Source organism: Rhinolophus hipposideros (assembly GCF_964194185.1).
Source record: "Rhinolophus hipposideros genome assembly, chromosome: 21".
Taxonomy (NCBI): domain Eukaryota; kingdom Metazoa; phylum Chordata; class Mammalia; order Chiroptera; family Rhinolophidae; genus Rhinolophus; species Rhinolophus hipposideros.
Window position 1 is genome coordinate 18,007,668 of NC_138067.1, and position 17,530 is coordinate 18,025,197.

The 17,530-nt window shown below is 46.7% G+C and overlaps 1 protein-coding gene across 1 annotated transcript in view; it reads left to right on the top strand.

Moving 5' to 3' along the window:
• Positions 1-311: 311 nt before the first annotated feature.
• CDH3 (cadherin 3) overlaps positions 312-17,530 on the top strand; it is a 39,980-nt gene continuing 22,761 nt past the window's right edge. Inside the window, exons 1-2 of the mRNA XM_081031289.1 lie at positions 312-605; positions 811-931. Of these exons, the coding sequence (XP_080887415.1) occupies positions 546-605; positions 811-931 (181 nt within the window). The 5' untranslated portion in view covers positions 312-545. The remainder of the gene's footprint in view (positions 606-810; positions 932-17,530) is intronic.

A 17,530-nucleotide genomic window follows, 5' to 3' on the forward strand; every position in this document is an offset into this window, starting at 1 on the left:
GTCCTCGGAGCGGGCTGGCGTGGGAGGCGGAGAAAGGCGGGCGGAGAAAGGCGGGCGGCAGATCTTGCTGCAGCCGGGCGTGGGGCGGACAACCCGCCTCCATCAAAGCTTGGGTAACAGAGTGTCTGGGGGTCCGGGGGTATGAGTGGGGCGCTTGTTTCCATTCAGGTTCAGATGCCTCTCCCTTTTTTCCCCGCTATACCCACAAAACACAGCAACACTTTTCTTCGCGTGGTGCGGAGGCTGAGGGGTGGGGTGTACTTCTGTTTGCTTTTTTTCTCGAACCTAGAACCTGCGAGACGGGCGGAGTCCCTGACAGGAGCAGTTCGGGAAAAGCCGAGAGAACGCAAGAAGGTGGACTAGAGGCGCTTCGCGGGTGCCTGGACATCACCAGCTCCGGCCCCACCTGCGAAGGGGCGGGACCTTACGGCGCTGGACCAATCAGCACCTACCTGCGCTCACCTGGCCTCCTCCCGCTGGTTCCCGAGAGCTGCGGTGCTCAAAGGGGCGCGGAGAGCCTCCTGGAGTGCTGGCCCGTGGTAGCCATGGGGCTCTCTAGTGGAACTCTCGCGTCCCTCCTCCTCCGCCTCTTCCTCCTACTCCAGGTACCCCACTGCCTCTCCTAGCCCGGGCCGGGACACTCCCAGGAGGGCGGGCGGGGTCCGCATGCGGCGGTGTCGTCGGGGAGAGCGCGGGGCTAGGCTCCTTGAGGCCGCGGTAGCCTGAGAAGCCCCGTAAGTAATCCCGGGATGGGTAGGCAGTACCGAGAACGCCTGTAACCCAACCTCCCTCTTCCCTGCCTTCCGTCAGGCGCAGATTTGCTGGCTGCCATGCGCGGCCTCCGAGCCGTGCCGGACGGGCTTCGGGGGAGCTGAAGTGACCTTGGAGGCGGGAGGCGCGGAGCTGGAGCCGAGCCAGGCGCCGGGGAAAGGTAAGACCCTCCGGTAGCCCACCCGGTGCAACCGCAGGCTGCGGGGCGGCTGGTCCGCTTCGGTGTGGCTTGCACGGGGTGTGTACAGGCTGGGGTGGGGGACTTACGGCGCCCCCTCAGGTATGGGGGAGGCGCAGAAAGCATCTCGGGGGCTGGGATGGGGTGGGCGTCTGACCGCGGACGCCGAAGAGTGTAGCGCCCTCTGACGTGCAGCCCCTCTTTGCCCGGCTGCCGCGGCTTACCTTGACTCCCTCCTCTGGGGAGCGGGGCGGCTGAGCTTCTCACCCAACCGGGGTGTGGGAGGCTTTTCCCCGCTGGCCTCAGCGGAGGAATGCGAGGTCCACATTCTTCCCCCAGCCCCCGCGCAGGTGTGGGGATGAGTCTTGCCCCGGGCAGCCCCCTTCGCCCCTCTTGGGCCCCCTTTGTGTACCGTGCTTTGTGTCTCCAACAGACAGACCGGGTCTGTTTCTCTTCTTCGCGCTCCCCTCCCCCGCCCCCCTTCTTCCCGGGCAGCTGGAATGCACTCTTAACCCTGCCCTTCCCGGAGGGTCTGCGCCCCTGCAGCCTGCCTGGAAACTGGGTCCGGCACACCTGGGCTGGGGCCATCACGCACTGGGCACCCCCTTCTCCCCTTCCTCAGGTGTTTTGGGACTGGTATGTTAGGGCACTTGGGGGAGTGGGGGTCCCAAACAAGAAGGTCTTGAGCTGCGGGAGTAGGGGATGGGAGATCAAAGCACATTTTTGATCTCCATTTACTTGTTTACCACCCCTCTAGTTCAAAAACTTGAAAGGGGGTCACTTTGTTGCAGAGAATCAGTGTGTTATGAGACCCAGGCAGCTGCCTGCTGATGGGGGCCTCTTTCCCTGTGTGTGTGTGGGGGGAGGTCTTCCATTGGACCAAACCCAAGTTCTTAAACAGAGATGTAACTCAGTATCCTTGGGTGGGGTTCCAAAGGATTCTTAAGCTGTAAAATTGTTTAAGAACATTTTTCTGGAGAGGGGATCTACAGTTTACCTGGCTTTCAAAACAATTAAGAAAGTTACCACCAAGCATTTTTTTCAGCCCCCATCAGCATACCGCTGACCCCAGGTACAAATTCCCACAGATTGCTGATGCCTAGGGGAACCGAAGGGCTCTCCTTTGTTTCTCCAAAAGAAGACTGGGACCATGAGCCTGTAGCCATTTTCTTCTTTTCCCAAATAACTCTGCAGATTGACAAAAACAATTAACACCCAGGTTAGGCCAGGCTCCTTAAACTCTTGGCTGTAGGGAGAGGAGAGGCATTAAGAGGCCATGCCTCATAAACTTTAAATTCTTGTGCATGGGTTTATTACTGACTGGCTAACAAACTGCAGCTCAACCAACCTGTAAAAATGTTAACTTGGGCCGGGCCCCAAATCCAATTCCGGCTCCCTGAGGAAGCTTTATTGCTAACCAGAGCGCTGCCAAAACTGTACCCCTCCCCCTCATTGTCAAGTTCTCTGACTACAGTCTTGGAGAGTAAGCTGTGGCTTTGAGTGTTGTCTGTGCTTTATCTTTCTTACTGAAGCAAGAAATATCAGATTAACTGTCACTTCACTAAGCTTGAGGTTGTTGAGGGGAAGCGGTGATCAGGTTTTCGATTTCATGGTCCGGTTGGCAAGTGCTTCCAGGTGACGTCAGGCATTTTAAACCTTTTGAGAAAATTCTGCTTTCTCGGATGTCTGGTTTATGGTTGTGAAAAGGGTGGGTTCATGCCAGGAGCACACCTGGGTTATAAAACAAAGAGTGGGTTCATGTGCTTGGCTAACCTTGAGCCTCCATGCAACATGGCTGGTTCTTAGAGCAGTCTTCCCTTGAAGTAGGCCGCTGCCTTTTTTAAATAAAAGCAAGTTTTTGGGCTCAATGGGTCCCAATAAATGTTGGGATGCCCCAACAGAAATGCTGATATTTCTCCCCTTAGTCAAGTCAGCTGCCAACATCTTTCTATCTCCCTACCTCCACCCCCCAGTACGCAGGATGGATCCAGCCCTGTTGAAAGGTTATCCTGAGGGGATGTACAAACTCTCAAGTTTGGCCAAGCAGAAAACAGTTTCCATATTACCAAGGAACTGCCCCTGTTGTTCTCCCCTGGGTTATGAATATCACAGGTGTCTATGAAGTTGAGCTCAAAGAAATTATCTGATATAATTAATACCTTGTTTGTATGTGCACTTTCCTCTTCAAAGCACTTCCACAACTCTGAGCTTGCTTTATCCTCCTGATGTTCTCTTGAAGCTGGTACAGTAAAAATTAAACAAGTTGAGCTCTTAATCTCAGAATTGGGACTTCAGAAACCCTGTAGCCTAGCCCTGCTGGAGGTTTGAAAGGTGGCGAAACTGAGGAATGCCTTAATGGATTCAGTCTGCTCAGCTAAACACCTCGTAAGCTTCCTGGAGCTTCACAGACATGACTCTCCCCTCTAGGTTTATGCCCAGGACCTGGGACTTAATAGGATGCCTAGTGGGTATTTGCATGAATCATGACAATCTTTGAAGATCTGCCCATTTTACAGATGAAACCTGAGTGGTTTGGGCCTCACCAAAGTCATCACTGCAGTGACCAGCTGGGACTTGACTAGAAGTTTCTGACTCCCAAGTTCCCTGTCATTTTTTACCACCAAAAAGTAGGAGGTGGATGAAATCAAGTGGAATGTTAGAGTAGCAAATCCCACGGGCACCAGTAGCAACCCCCTAACCCAATAATAATACTTCGTCATTTATTCCTTTTTATCATAGGGTTTTCTAGAAACATTCCTGTAGAGGAAACTGGCTTGGATACAATTAGGGTTTCCAGGTGGGAATTCCCTCCCGTTCTCAGGAATTTTTTTCACTTTCCCATTCCCTAATCCCGTGATACAAACTGTTTTCTGTTCTCCACGATGAATCGTTTCCACAAAGTGAAGGCTAATACTACGAACCATCTGGGTTCTAGGAGCTGATTTTCCCAATTTCCCGACCAATTTTTCTCTGGATTCAGGAACAGAAAAGCGAAAAAAAGAAAAAGAAAATCCTGAGAAGGGGTGGGAATTCCCACCCGGAAACCCTAGAAGCAGTCTCTAAGTGTTCTCTTCATGGGGGCTTGGATCAGGTGACGCTGGGCTTGCCTAGACCAAGAGTGGGAGGTTAATCTGGAGGGAGACAGAGTAGCAGTGTTCCCCCATCACAGCCCCACAGTCGGGTCCACTTTCCCTCAAGTGTGGTCAGGGAGCAAATACAAAGCAGAGGTGGGAAGGGCCTTGTATGATATTAGTGCAGTGATTAAAAGTGAGTGACCTAAGTGGTCTGTATATCCTTAATGGTGAACAGTCGAGAGAGGCAGCTTATTGACAGTAAAAGAAATCTAGTGCTTCATACGCCCCTTCAGCAGGTTCACCTCACCCTTAGTCAGCATTTGGGTAAGAGTAAAGCTAACCCTCACTGGCTTTGGTAAGAAACTTCAAAGTTCAGTGAGGAATCTGACAGCATGAGTTAGCCTCGATGGTTTTGCTTATTTCAACATGTATAAAAATTGCCTTTTGTTTTGGAGCCCCTGTTCTGGTCTATGCCCTCTATTTACATTTTGTTCTTTCAGTAAACATATATTTAGCAACTGCATGTATCAGGCCCTGTTCTAGAACTGCAGCTGAAACAATGAACAAAACTCCCTGCCATTGGGGAGTTGACAGTCTCATATGAGTTATTTTTTATGCTTACGATTGCCTTTAAAAGCAGGTGGTGGTACTTTCCTCTTAGCTGTAACATGGGGGTAAGAGGCTTGGCATGAGGTCAGTGGGGCAATCAGCAGTAAGGCCAGGGTTTAAACCCAGGGGGTTCCACAGTGCCTGATAAGATAAATCGGCCTGAGGAATGAATATTTGGAAATGAGGGCTTCAAGCCTTCCTGGCTCAGCAGCTAGTAGGGTTGGTTGCTGTAGCCTGTTGTACAGCACTGTTCCTTGTGCCTGGGGAGCAGGTCTCAAACCTCTAGTCTCCCTTTCCACCTCCTCACATGGCACTGTTCCTAGGTTACCCTTCTGGGTGCCCTTACCTCCCTGCTGTGTGAGGAAGACATTGCTTACTAGGAGCAATGAGTTTCCAGGGCTGGAAACTAGCTCTGCAAAGCATTGGGAGAGTGATAGAGGAGAATGAGGAAGAGAAGGGCCTCCCTTGCCCCAATCTATTGAAACTTTGGTTCTGAGACTGAACAGTCTCTATTCAGAGAACCACTGTTATTAAAGAATAACGTGGAGGAAGGTGCTCAATTGCTAAGTGTACTACTTGAACATCACTGAAAACACCTGTGTGTCTAGCACACAGATCAAGAAACATTACCAGCACCTCAGCTGCCCCTTCCTTCCCAGTCTCTACTCCCTGCCCCCAAGAAAACCACTGTCTTGACCTCTAATATCATAATTTAATTTACCTGTATTTGAACGTTAGATAAGAGAATCCTAGAGAATATCTTCTTGGATATGGCTTCTTTACTGCACACTGTGAGCTGCTTGTGCATTTCTGGATGTAGTTGTCGTTGATTTTCATTGTCATGCCATCGTCATTATGTGACTGTCCACAGTTCTGTTGGTGCGGCCATTTGAGGAGTTTCCATTTTTTGACTGTAACTACTGGTGCTGCTGTCAACACTATTGTTCGTCTTTCGGTGAAACTATGTATGTGCCTGATCTGTTGGGTTCATACCTGGAAGCATAACTGCTGGGTTAACTGAGGCTCTCAGTGCTGTGACCTAATACTGAGAAGTCAGATTTTCTCTTGAAGGAGTTGAGTCCCTTCTGGATTCAATCACCCCCCTCCCCCCACAGTCTGTTTACCAGACTCATCCCTCCTGGATTCTTGCTTCTCACCTGGTCCTATGCTAAGAGACAACAAGTCTTTATTATGTACTTGGTAACTGTCCTTTGTCTTGGGGGAGAAATCCTTTCCTTTATTTGCCCTTAAGCTAATGCTTGTTACATCTCCCCCTCCCCCCGCCCCAGTAGACAGGAAATCTGGAAAGGGCCATGAATTTCTTAGATGAGGTCTTCTTCCTGGGTGAAGATTTTTATCCTGGCCAGTGTATGGGTGGGTGAGCTGCGGCCTCCTCATGTGGCCTAGGTGGCCCCTCCTTCAGTACAGAGGTGTCTGAGATCCAAAGCCAAGATGAGTCCTTCAGCCAACAAATGTCTGAATAGCTACCGGGTGCTAGATGTTGAGCAAGATCCACAGTTCCTTAACCTTCGTGGGTTTCCCTGAGTAGAGGAAGAAGCAGATCAGACACCAGGCGATTTTAATAGTGAATCTTTCCTTCAGCAAATATTTAGTGAGTACCTACTAAGTCCCACGTAGTGTTCTAGGTGCTGGGGATAAATTAGTGAACAGAACATGAAAAAAAACCGAGGCTTCATGGGCTACTTACCTGTTAGTGGAGAGAGACAAATTATGTGTGTGTGTTTATTTACGTATCTGTGTATACATATATATAAAATACATATACATACGCGTATATACATAATTGTATTTATATGACCGAGTGGGAGGTGGGGGAGGAAAAATATAGAGTAACATAGGAAGGGCTGCTGACATGTTCTGGGGGGAGACCTGGAAGAAGTGATGTCCAAGCTGGAGGCGGGCGGGGGGAGGGCATGAGAGGTGGTGGGGAGTGTTCCTGGCAAGGGAACAACATATGGTTCCAGGAACTTAAATATGTGTGGTCTGGCTGGTCCTTAAGAGTATAAGGTGGGGAGAGGAAAAAGGAGAAGGAGGCAGGGTCCAGTCTGTCTTGGAATTTGTCTCCCCCATAACAGGCAGCAAGGCGTTTGGGAGAGGCAGGAGAGAGGCAGGAGAAGTGGAGGAAGTCCCAGTTGTGGCCCCAGGGAAGCTAGTCTCTGAAGTAGCCTCTGGAACCAGGACACTGGGCCCCACTTCCAATGTCCCTTCTCAACCCTCCTTCCGGACTTTCCCAGACCTGAGGATGAGGACATTGTCATCAGCCTCAGTTGAATCCCCCCCCTCATTTCATTTAGTTACTGGCATTGTCAACCCAGGCAGCAGGGCTGGTAAGGCAGGGCTTTCAAACAAAACAAAAACACAACTAAATAACCATTTGTCAAGAGCTTACTGAGTTCCAGAAACTACTGCTATGTACTTTATGTAATAAGCCCCTTTAATCCTCCTAAAAGCCCCACGAAAGGGGTAGAATTGGCCCCATTTAACTGGATAGAAAACCTAGGCTTATAACTGTGTAACTTATCCAAGGTTACCCAAATTTACCTAAAGTAAATTGTGGAGTTAGGGTTTGAACTCAGGTTGGACCCTTAGGTGTGAGGTACTAACCATTTGGGAGTCTGGGTGTGAGAGGAGAAGAGGGTGTGAGTCCTTTGGCCCCAGCCAAGCTGGAGGAAGATTGGAAATAGTTAACTTCTGACCCAAGAGCTTCGAATTCCTGTCCCCTCCACAGGCCTCCGTTAATCACCAGGAGCTGGAGTTGGGGGGAGGGGGCATTTCTATCCAGGACCCCTGGCCTTCCTTTTAGGATGCAGTGGGGGATGAGAGGGAGGGTTCAGATACCAGGCCTGATAGCCAGCTCACTGGCAGTTCTCCGAAAGGAATCTGCTTCTGGCTGTTGTCTCTGGCCTCTCCTCACCCCTCCCCAGCATTAAGGACCGCCCCCCACCTTGCTCTGAGTGGAGGAGCTTGATAGACTCTGCCCCCCTTCCCGCTCCTCCAGCCAAATCTCAGCACCCTTGCGCTTCTGGTTTACCTAGAGCATCACTGGACTGCACGTTCCTCAAGCTGACAGAACCCCCTCTAGGTGATAGTGGCCAAGGTCTTGCTGAACTTCGGGGTGCCTGGGGTCCTGGTGCTTGGTCATTGAACCCAAATGCCTTATCCTGGGGAAGAAAGCCAAATGAACACCTTTCTCCTTTTACCCCATCTTTGAACCCACATCTGGCTCTGTCACTGTCTGACTTTTGAGGAAAGGACTCGGCGCCAGGATATGGGAGGGCTGGTGGCTGCTTCCCCCACGTGAGAACCTCTTTAGAGAGGAGAGGCCTGCTCTCCCCCAGGACTTGGAGTACTAGATCGGGAGGCACCATTCCAGGCTTTCCTCTTCCCCAGTCTCAGTCATCCCAGTTTTGCTTGTTGAAGAGCATGTAAGATTAATTCGAAATTACATTTCTCTTACCGGGAAACCATAAACCTGTGTTGGAGACGAGAAGGAGGTTGGTCTTGCCCAGGGTTCTGACCTCAGGCGCTCACATTACCTTTAGCAAGTCTTTGCTCCCCTGGAATTGTGTACAAGAGTGCATGTGTAATTTTCTGAGGAGATTTCTCCCCCAAATTTGGGAACCATAGCATATTCCCCACTCTCCTCCACCCCCCAGTACAGGTCCATTCAGAAATTCTTCAGACTCTTGTCCAACCCAGTAGTGGGGACAGGCCTGATGGTGTACATCTGGGCACAGGCAAGGGGAAATGGGGTGTTAGGCCTGCTTGCTTATCCCAAGCTGTGTGGCTTGAGGCTTAAGTTATCGGGTCCCAGCTCCTTAGCCTTGGGGCTCGAACTGTTTTACGTGTGGGAAGTGCCTCCATGGCCCTTGAGCTATGAGGAGGTAGACTGCCGGTTGGTCAGTTAGAGGGCAGGGTTGGAGAGCTCAGCTGCCATCCTGGGTGTCTTGCTTAAGGCTGGCTGCCTTCTCACAACGAGCCCCATCTTGTTGTAGCTTCAGGCAGAGAGAAAAGACAGCTACTTGTGAGCTTTCCACACACAAGCCAGAACAAGATGCCAAACCAACACCCTGCCCTTTCCTTGTGAAGTCGGCTTCAGCCTGGGCTTCCCACCAAGGCTCGGGACCTGCTATTTTCTTGTCTTTTATGGTCTTCTTCCGCTTCCAGAATACTCTTGCATTCCCCGACTAGGACTCAATCACACTCCAACTGATTTGACCCTGCCTTTGGCCTCTGATTCAGTAATTTGCAAGCTTGACTGAGTATCAGAATTGCCTAGGGAGCTTTTTGAATTCTTATCATAGTCCCCTTCATGTATCTATTTTATATTGTTTATGTAGAATTGGGCTGGTTGGGATTTTACATTAATACATGAATATATGTTTACTGTAAAAGACATGTTTTTCTTTTTTCTTTTTTTTTAAGGAGGGTGCCGCTCACAGTGACCCATGTGGGGATCGAACCAGCAACCTTGGTGCTATCAGCACCACTCAAACCAACTGAGCTAACCTGCCACCCCATGTTTTTCTTTTTTAAAAGCCATGTTTTTCAATCAAATATGTAGCACTCACTATGTGACATGTGCCCCTCTTAGCATATTATATATATTAGCTTGTTTAATCACCATAAGCCTTGAAAGGTACTATTATCCCCATTTTACAGATGAGGAAACTGAGGCCAGAGAGGTTAAGTAATTTGCTCCAAATCACACAACTAGTGAATATCAGAGCTTGGATTCAAATCTCAGCAGCTTGAACTTTAACTGCTGAATTCTATTCCCTCTCAATAGAAGCAAATTAGAAATAAACACATGAAAATTCTCTTCTTCAGTACTGCTCCCTAAGGATAAGCAAAGTTAATGGCTTGTGAATCCTACATTCACATCTACAATGTGAATCCTTGTAGACCTTTTTCTTTACCAAACACTTATGGATGCATACTGGAATTTTTAAAACAAGAATTAGAATATGCGGGGTGGCCTGGTAGCTCAGTTGATCAGAGCATGGTGCTGGTAGCACCAAGGTTGCCGGTTCGATCCCTGCATGGGCCACTGTGAGCTGCACCCTCCTTAAAAAAAACAAGAAACAATTGAAATAGGCATGCAAACGTCATTCTGCAACTTGCTTTTCTAACTCACGAAGTCAGGCATCTTTCCAGATTGCTAAATACACATCTATCGTGTTCTTTAACAGCTCCGTGGTGGATATACCATGATTTATGTAGCTAACCCCTTTTTTATTTTTTACAGATGTGGAGGTGGGGAGGGGTTAACATAAAATCGTAAAGTGTTTGGAGTTTTAGAAACTAACTGTAAGGAATCACCTTATTAGGAAAGATTGCTGTAGAATGATGATCGAATGAGTTGTTCATCTTAACCCCATCCAGATAAATGAAGCTTTTATGTTTGAATAATACCTTTAAGACACGCTTTGCTGTAAGCTTCATAAGGTTACTCTACCATTTGAAAATCATTTTTTATACTATCCATTGTTTTATGTCTTAATTATCTATTTCAAAAGCATTTAAAATCACCAAAAAGAAAATTTTAAATTGCGTAACTCAGAAGTACACTGTCACATTTATTAGCATTCGCATTGTTTTTCTTCAGTGTTGAAAGCTTGAGAATGTGACATTCAGTCAAAGCAAAAATATTTTTTTTCTTGTTTTCTTTAGATTTCAAAGTCTAGTTAGCCAGCATTGTGCTGAATAAAAGTTGTTGGTCTCCATTCTGAAAGAGAATACGCATTTTTGCTCTTCCTGTCAAGAGGAGCTTATGGGTTTTTTCTGAAGCCAAATTTTGTTGGAACAAACAGTCTAATACAGGGTGGTTGCACTGATATGAAAGATGGAATCTTGAAAACCTCAGAAAGTGCCTAAGTCTCGTGATGTTAAGACTTATATTCTCGTATGAACATGAGTGAAGCATGTGTGTGTGGGGTGAGGGAGCTCCGGGGATGCTTACAATTCACTAGTCTCTCCAATTTTGAAATCATGTTAACTCTTTACACTTTTTCTTAGTTTGAGAGATTGGCATTTCTTGAAACTTTGCATACAAAGTGAGACTTAATATTTATGGCACCATTTCAAATTCCTATAATTGAAGTTTGCGTAAAATATAACTGTATTACAATGTAGAGAATGCCTGAGCTGGAGTTCCAGAGCCACTGTGCCTCGGTTAATCTGTGTGTCCACATACTACCGTGTTTCCCCGAAAATAAGACCTAGCCGGACCATCAGCTCTAATGCGTCTTTTGGAGCAAAAATTAATATAAGACACGTATAAGACACAGTATAATATAATAAGATATAATATAATATAATATCTGAGTATAATATAATATCTGAGTATAATATAATACTGAGTATAATATAATACCGGGTCTTATATTAATTTTTGCTCCAAAAGATGCATTAGAGCTGATGATCTGGCTAGGTCTTATTTTTCAGGGAAACATGGAAACTTAGGTCAGTTGCTTAATTTGTGTATCTCAGTTTTCTCATTTGTAAAAGGATAATAATGGGGATCTCGTAAGGCTATAGTGAGGATTAAATGAGTTAGTTTATGAAAAGCATATAGTAAATAAATGTTAAGCGTTAGTGGTGGTAATAATAGTATTGTTACAGCTGGACAAGTTTGTATTCATATTGTTTTAGAATGCATTCCTAGAAGCAAAAGTGCTGGGTGGAAGGACTTTCGTAGTTCATTCAACAATTATTGAATACCTACTTGGTATCAGGCACTGTTCACATTTTAGAGACTGAAAATTAATAATGGCTTGCATTGGTTGAATGCTTACTGTTACACAGCTTAAGAATAAAGTGACTGTGCTCACGGTGGCAGGGCCAATGTGCAGTCCTTTTACCCACCAGACCCTGAATTGCTCTCCCAGGTATCCCAGGTTGATCACTAGGCTCTCTGAAGGTGGGAATCAGTGAGCCACACAGCACACCTCTTGCTGAGCTTTGAGTCAGCCATGCTGCAGGCTCCCAGAGTGCTGTGGAGTATAGCCCAGCTTAGGATTCTCTCTGGGAGTTATAAGGAGGACCCAGCTCCCAAGGGTAAGGACGAGCCTGGGTAATGTAGCTCTTTCAAAGAGCTTTCTGCAGATAGGCAAAGCTGACTCCCCTAAAAAGAATTGCTTACAAGACAAGGTAATACTTAGACGTAAAAAAAAAAGAAAAAAAAAAGGAAAAAAAAAAAGAATTGCTTTCTCCTCAGCAACATGAGGTTATCACATAACTTTTCTAGTTGAGGGGATCACAACACCTCATTTCGATTGCATATCAAATAAATTTTTTACTGTGGAAAAACTGGAAAATAAGCAAAATGGAGGTGACCACCCATAAAGCACCTTTGTCTGTACAAATGGACATTTTCAGTAGATCTTCCGGGTCCATTTACCTAATCAAGTCTTTGTTGAGCGTGTCTGAACTGAGGGAGAGGACCTGAGTCCCACTGCTTTGCTGCTCCGCAGTTTACCCTCCAGCCCTACTCCCCTAAAAATCCAGCTTCCTCTTCTACTTTGGTGGGTCGGAGAAGGGCTGCATGCTGAGGGCCTCAAATGCCCTGTGGGCCCCATTAGAGATTCAGGTCCAGAATGAACTGTGCATAGATGGGGGTCATCTGCCAGGTGTAGCCACACTCCGCCAGTCATGCTGTCGTCCAGCACTGGTCGTCTTTGTAAAGCTGCTGATGGGCTGGCGGCCCCTGGAGCATGCCTTCCACCAAGCGCGTCAGCTCCAGCAAAGGGTTCGACTTCTTGGTGTCCTCGAAGATTGTGATCTTGTGAGGAATCATGACGAACACCTCCATGGCAGTGGGTCCGCTAACTGTAATCTCTGCTTTCAGGAAGAAGTCTTATTCTTGGAGGGCGCCAAATGGCTCTGGCAGGGAATGTGGAGCTGGCTTGAGCGATTTATCTCCCAGCAACTGGGGGTTGGTTCCCAGGGCAACCAAATGGCTTCAAGCACCTTGGCTCCCCCAGTGCCTGGTGGTGTCCACCCCACCCCGCCCCACCCCTGCTTTCCCAGCATGCCTTGTGGCCTTGCCCCAGTGGCCTGCTCTGGCTGGTCCTGCTCACCCGCCACCATCTAGGGCTTTTGCTTGGAAGATCATTGGTTCTGGGGACAGCTGGTCTTCCTTGCTGGTGCCAAGGCCCAGCTCCATCTCTCTCTCTTTTTCTCTCTCAAAGTATTAATATTTTATGTTATAATTGTCAGGCATAGGCTATAAACTATAAATGTCTGTTTTGTGACCTCCTCCTCTGCAGAGCACTGTTTTTCCTTAATTGGTTTTCTTTTATGACTTTTAAGGCTATAGATTAGACATTTGAGCAACTTGTAGCACATAATTAAGAATGCTGTTGAAAGTTAAGTTGTTGAGGCTTTTGTGTTTTTTTTCTTAGGCATTATTTAAGCAACAGTCGTGAACATCCTTGCAGTTATCTGGGATGATTTTCTGGTACAATTTCTGAGTCAAAGGGCTTGTTTAAGGCTTAATTATCAGAAGGTTACGCTAATATACGTTCCTCCACCCCCTAACAATATATAGCAGCATCCATTTCCCAAATATTCCACAACACTTGTCCTTTTCATTTGTGTTTCTTAGTAAGAGAACTTTTTTTCCATATGTAGTATGCAATTCCACATACTTTTTCCATTGCACCTTTCTATCCCAATCCCTAAGAGAAGGTAGTGATAGCTATAAGGATGGATTTGTTTGCTTTATGAGCTAGATATGTCCCTAAACCAAGCTAGATGGAGCCTTTGACAGTCTCTCCCACATCCCCCACAAGCTGCCCTTTGGTCACAACACCTTCAAACACTCTTCCCTTGTAGTCAAAATGCCCAAATATCAGTAGGGAAACTCGCCAACATTGATCACTTGAAGGACGTTTGTCGCCAGAGAAATGGGTGGTTTTATTTTGCCAAAACATCCAGTAAGGTTGGACACTGGGCCTGTATAAGTACCTATGTGTCATGGCTGAAAAGACAAGCTCCTGACCTTCAGCAGTGTTTCCTTGAGAGTTTGGAGGTGTCTAGGCAATTCCAACCTAAAAGCAGGCTAGAACGAGTCCTTACCCCAGTATCCATCAGTTCTTATAAGTCTATTAAAAAAGCTTTTTTTGCAACATCTCTCGTACCCCAGGGACTCTTTTTGCCCAAGTTTTATAATAGTGGCGCCAGCTCAGGGTTTGAGGCCAGGGTTGGCAGAACGGTCTTCAGAGAGGAGCTTTGAACACAGGCCAGGGACTCCTGGTTCCACTGGATGTCTTTCTATCTAGTGAAGATACACAGAGTTCTGATTTTTTTAAAAATGAATTTCTCTAGAAGCAGTCTCAGGTTACTAACTCCCTTCCCCAATAGTGTTCTAGGAATTGTGTATTTCGGCTCAGTGCTGAAAGCTATCCATTTATATTGGTATAAATACCTACCTTTCCATCAGGTTCATTGACTTTGTGATTCAGAATCTCTGTGGGAGAAACTGAGTCTGAAGTAGTCAGATGACTTTGTTTCAGGTCCTAGGTGGGTGTTGAGGTCTCTTCTCAGCTGGAAGATCTGAACTGTTGCCCCATGTGCTCACCAACTTGTCGCAGAGTTGACACAAGCCGGTGCATGCCTCTGTAACTTGGCCAAGATTTGAGGCCGTGTGGAGCTAGACTGCAGTCAGGAATGGGAATCGGCTTACTTCACTAGCTGTTAAAAGGTGGGATAGAAGAGGTACGAGTGATGATGAAACCTGGTTTCAGATCAATTCCATTTTGAAATCGGTGATACAAGCCAGTGGTGCCAGGAAGCATCTGGGAGGAAGTTGTAATGACCTGCCCCAGGGCTTGCTGTTTACCAGTCTGTCTGACTCATGACTTGCAGAGAAAACTGCTCATGTTCCTACAGGTACCTCAGCCAGCTTCCCTGGGCAGGTCCGCTTGTCCGTGGGATCTGCCTTCCCTCCTAAACCACAGAGTACCCCAAAAAACAGTCCTCTTCCAATGCAGACTGAGCCAGCTCCCTGCTGTGCTCTTTGGTCCTGTATATTCCTCCCTTCGGTGCTTCATCCCGCAGGTAAAGCACACAGCGTATGGCTGTCTGTAGCTAAGCTCTTACCCACTGAGAGAGATGGTTCCTCTATGGTAGAGAGGGAGGCCCAGACCTGAAGCCAGAAACCTAGGTTAATTGTGAGTCAGCTAAAGGTACTTTCAGTTGAAGGCTTAGTCTGGGCCAGACAGTTCTCAGTGCTGTGCGAACATTATCCCATTTAATAGCCCAAGTCCAGAACACCTAAATGCCCCTCAGTAAGTGGTTAACTTTGTGTTATGATGCCATCTATAGAAGAGAACACTATGCAGCCACACAAAAAAGCGATAAAAGATGAGGACACTCCTATGTATTGATACAGAAGGATCTCTGTGACATATTTAATCCTCCAAACAACCTTACGAGGTATATAGGTAGTGTTCTTCCCATTTTCCAGATGAGGGAACAGCTTCCATATGCTCATACAATATGGATTTGAAACCAGCCGTTCAGACTCCAAATCCCACATTCTTCATCACTTACCTGCCTTTAGGATTTGAAAGCTGGTCCTGCCACTTGCTTCCTGGTTGTGGGGCCTCACATAAGTACCCCTCTGAAGCTGCTTCCTGAGTCTCCTCGACCCCAGGCAGCCTCTGGCTTCCTGAGTTGTCGGGATCCGAGTGGTAATGTCCACATCGCAGGTTGTTTTTTGAGGATTTGGATAGGAAAACACTTAGCTGGGTGTCTCAGGTCTTTGAAGCTTGTTTTCCCACCTGACTCATGCCCCTTGGTTGTTTTCTGCATCCAGCTGAAGGTGGGTTAGAGCTAATGGGGTCAGGCCCTCGGGTGTGATGGGAACATGCAACCTGAGCCAGAGGGAGGGAGGCACGTACATGGCTACTGGCTTCTTGATTGTTGGTGTTGTCTCCTCTAAGAAGAGGTGGACAGCCCAGATGCCGTGCTGCAAATATCGGAACCAGAGAACCGTGGCAGTGTGCCAGCAAGCAGAGTTGTGAAGTATGTTGCACATTCCTGGGGGCAGCTTTTATAGACAGCAGGAAGACGGTTTCTGGGTTCATGGCAGCTTTTAGAGTTTGGGGGATTAGGCTTTGAGTAAGAAGGGAGTCAATCCATTAGCTTCCTGCTGTAGGTAACCTGGTAGGACAGAATTAGAGGGTTCACTGAAAGTTTCTCAATAAGGGAAATTACTGACAGACTTATCTGGGCAGCCCTCTGCTAGCCGAAGACCTTCTCTTAGAAAGAGGGCTGTTTTAAGAATGGAAAGAGGGCGGCCGGATGGCTCGGTTGGTTAGAGCTCGAGCTCTTGGCGGCAAGGTTGCAATTCCCTCATGGGATGGTGGGCTACACCCCCTGGAACTAAAACTAAAAACGGCGACTGGACTTGGAGCTGATGGGCCCTGGAGAAACACACTGTTCCCCAATATTCCCCAATAAAAGTTAAAAACAAAACAAAAAACTTACCCAGAACTGTGTATACTACTTTAAAAAAAAATGGAAAGAGTGACTGTTCATTTTTCATAGCGTTTGAATAGCTAATGCATTCATGTGGGTCAGAATTCAGAAGGGCATACACTAGAAAGTATTATTGCTAGAAAGTATCATCGCTGTTCCCTGGCTGCTGGGTTCAGATTTTTTGGGCCACCTTCCAGAGGTATTTTTCAAATACAATTAAAAAACACAAATGTTAGCACATTAGCATAGACTACACTGTTCTATATCTTTTTTTTTAATTAACAGTAGATCTGTAGATTTTTCTATATCAATACACAGGTGTTTCCTCACCTTTTATAGCTTTTTTATGGCTGCATAGTGTTCTCTTGTAGAGATGATATAACACAAAGTTAACCACTTATTGATGGCCATTTAGGTTTTCTGGACTTTTGCTATTACAGTTAATACATTATTGGATGGTTTGCTTGCTAGGTAGCTGAGGAACGGTGATTGTGGACAGAAGGCAGTATCCTATACTAATATAAAGTGACTGGGGGATAGATACCTTTGTGTTCTCCGCTGCGTTCCCTGTATCTAGAAGAATGTTGGGAACATAGGAGACAAGTAGTTCTTACGTGAGTGCCATGTTGAAGAACTTGGCTTTAGAATCTGACCACCCCGGATTCTAATTCCACTCACCAGCTGTGACCTTGGGCAAATCATCTCTCTGAAACCGTTTCCTCATAAGATGTAAGAGTCTGTATAAGATTCTGGGGTTCATAAATGTGTGTGTTTGGGTTCTATCCTATGTGATATTCAAGGTGGCTCTGTAAAATCTAATTTCCATCTTCCAAATGAGAAAACCTAAATTCCTAATAAATTAATTCAAGTTCCACGTGAATGTACTGATGTTTCCAACTGAGTTTGGAGGGACCTTTGCATGCATCCTTAACGCAGCTTTAAGCAACACTGAATCGCCTAGTGAGGTTAGGTATTCCCTTTAAGCTTCTGATTCCTGTTACATCAAGGAGAAAAGTGTGTTTGGTCCTACTGCTTGAGTAGTTCTCTCAAACCAAGGGAAGGCAGGCCTCAGTTTAAAGTTTCAGCAAACAATTGATTCTGGGTCCAGAGAATTCATGTTGCTTTACCCAAGATCACCCAGCAAGTTAATGTCAGCATCTGCATAAGAATGGGGTCTGTTAATGGTATTAGCAGACCCTGCTATAATGCACTTTGTTCTTTACATTTATTCGCATTTAATTCTCACAACAACCCTGTAAAGAGGGTACTATTATTATCCCCAAGTCTAGTGCTTTTTTCCAAATATGCTGCCTTTCTGGACATCTAAAAATCAACCCCTGCTGTGTCCTTAGATGGAGAAAGAGAACAGGTAATGGGAGGTGGGCGGAGA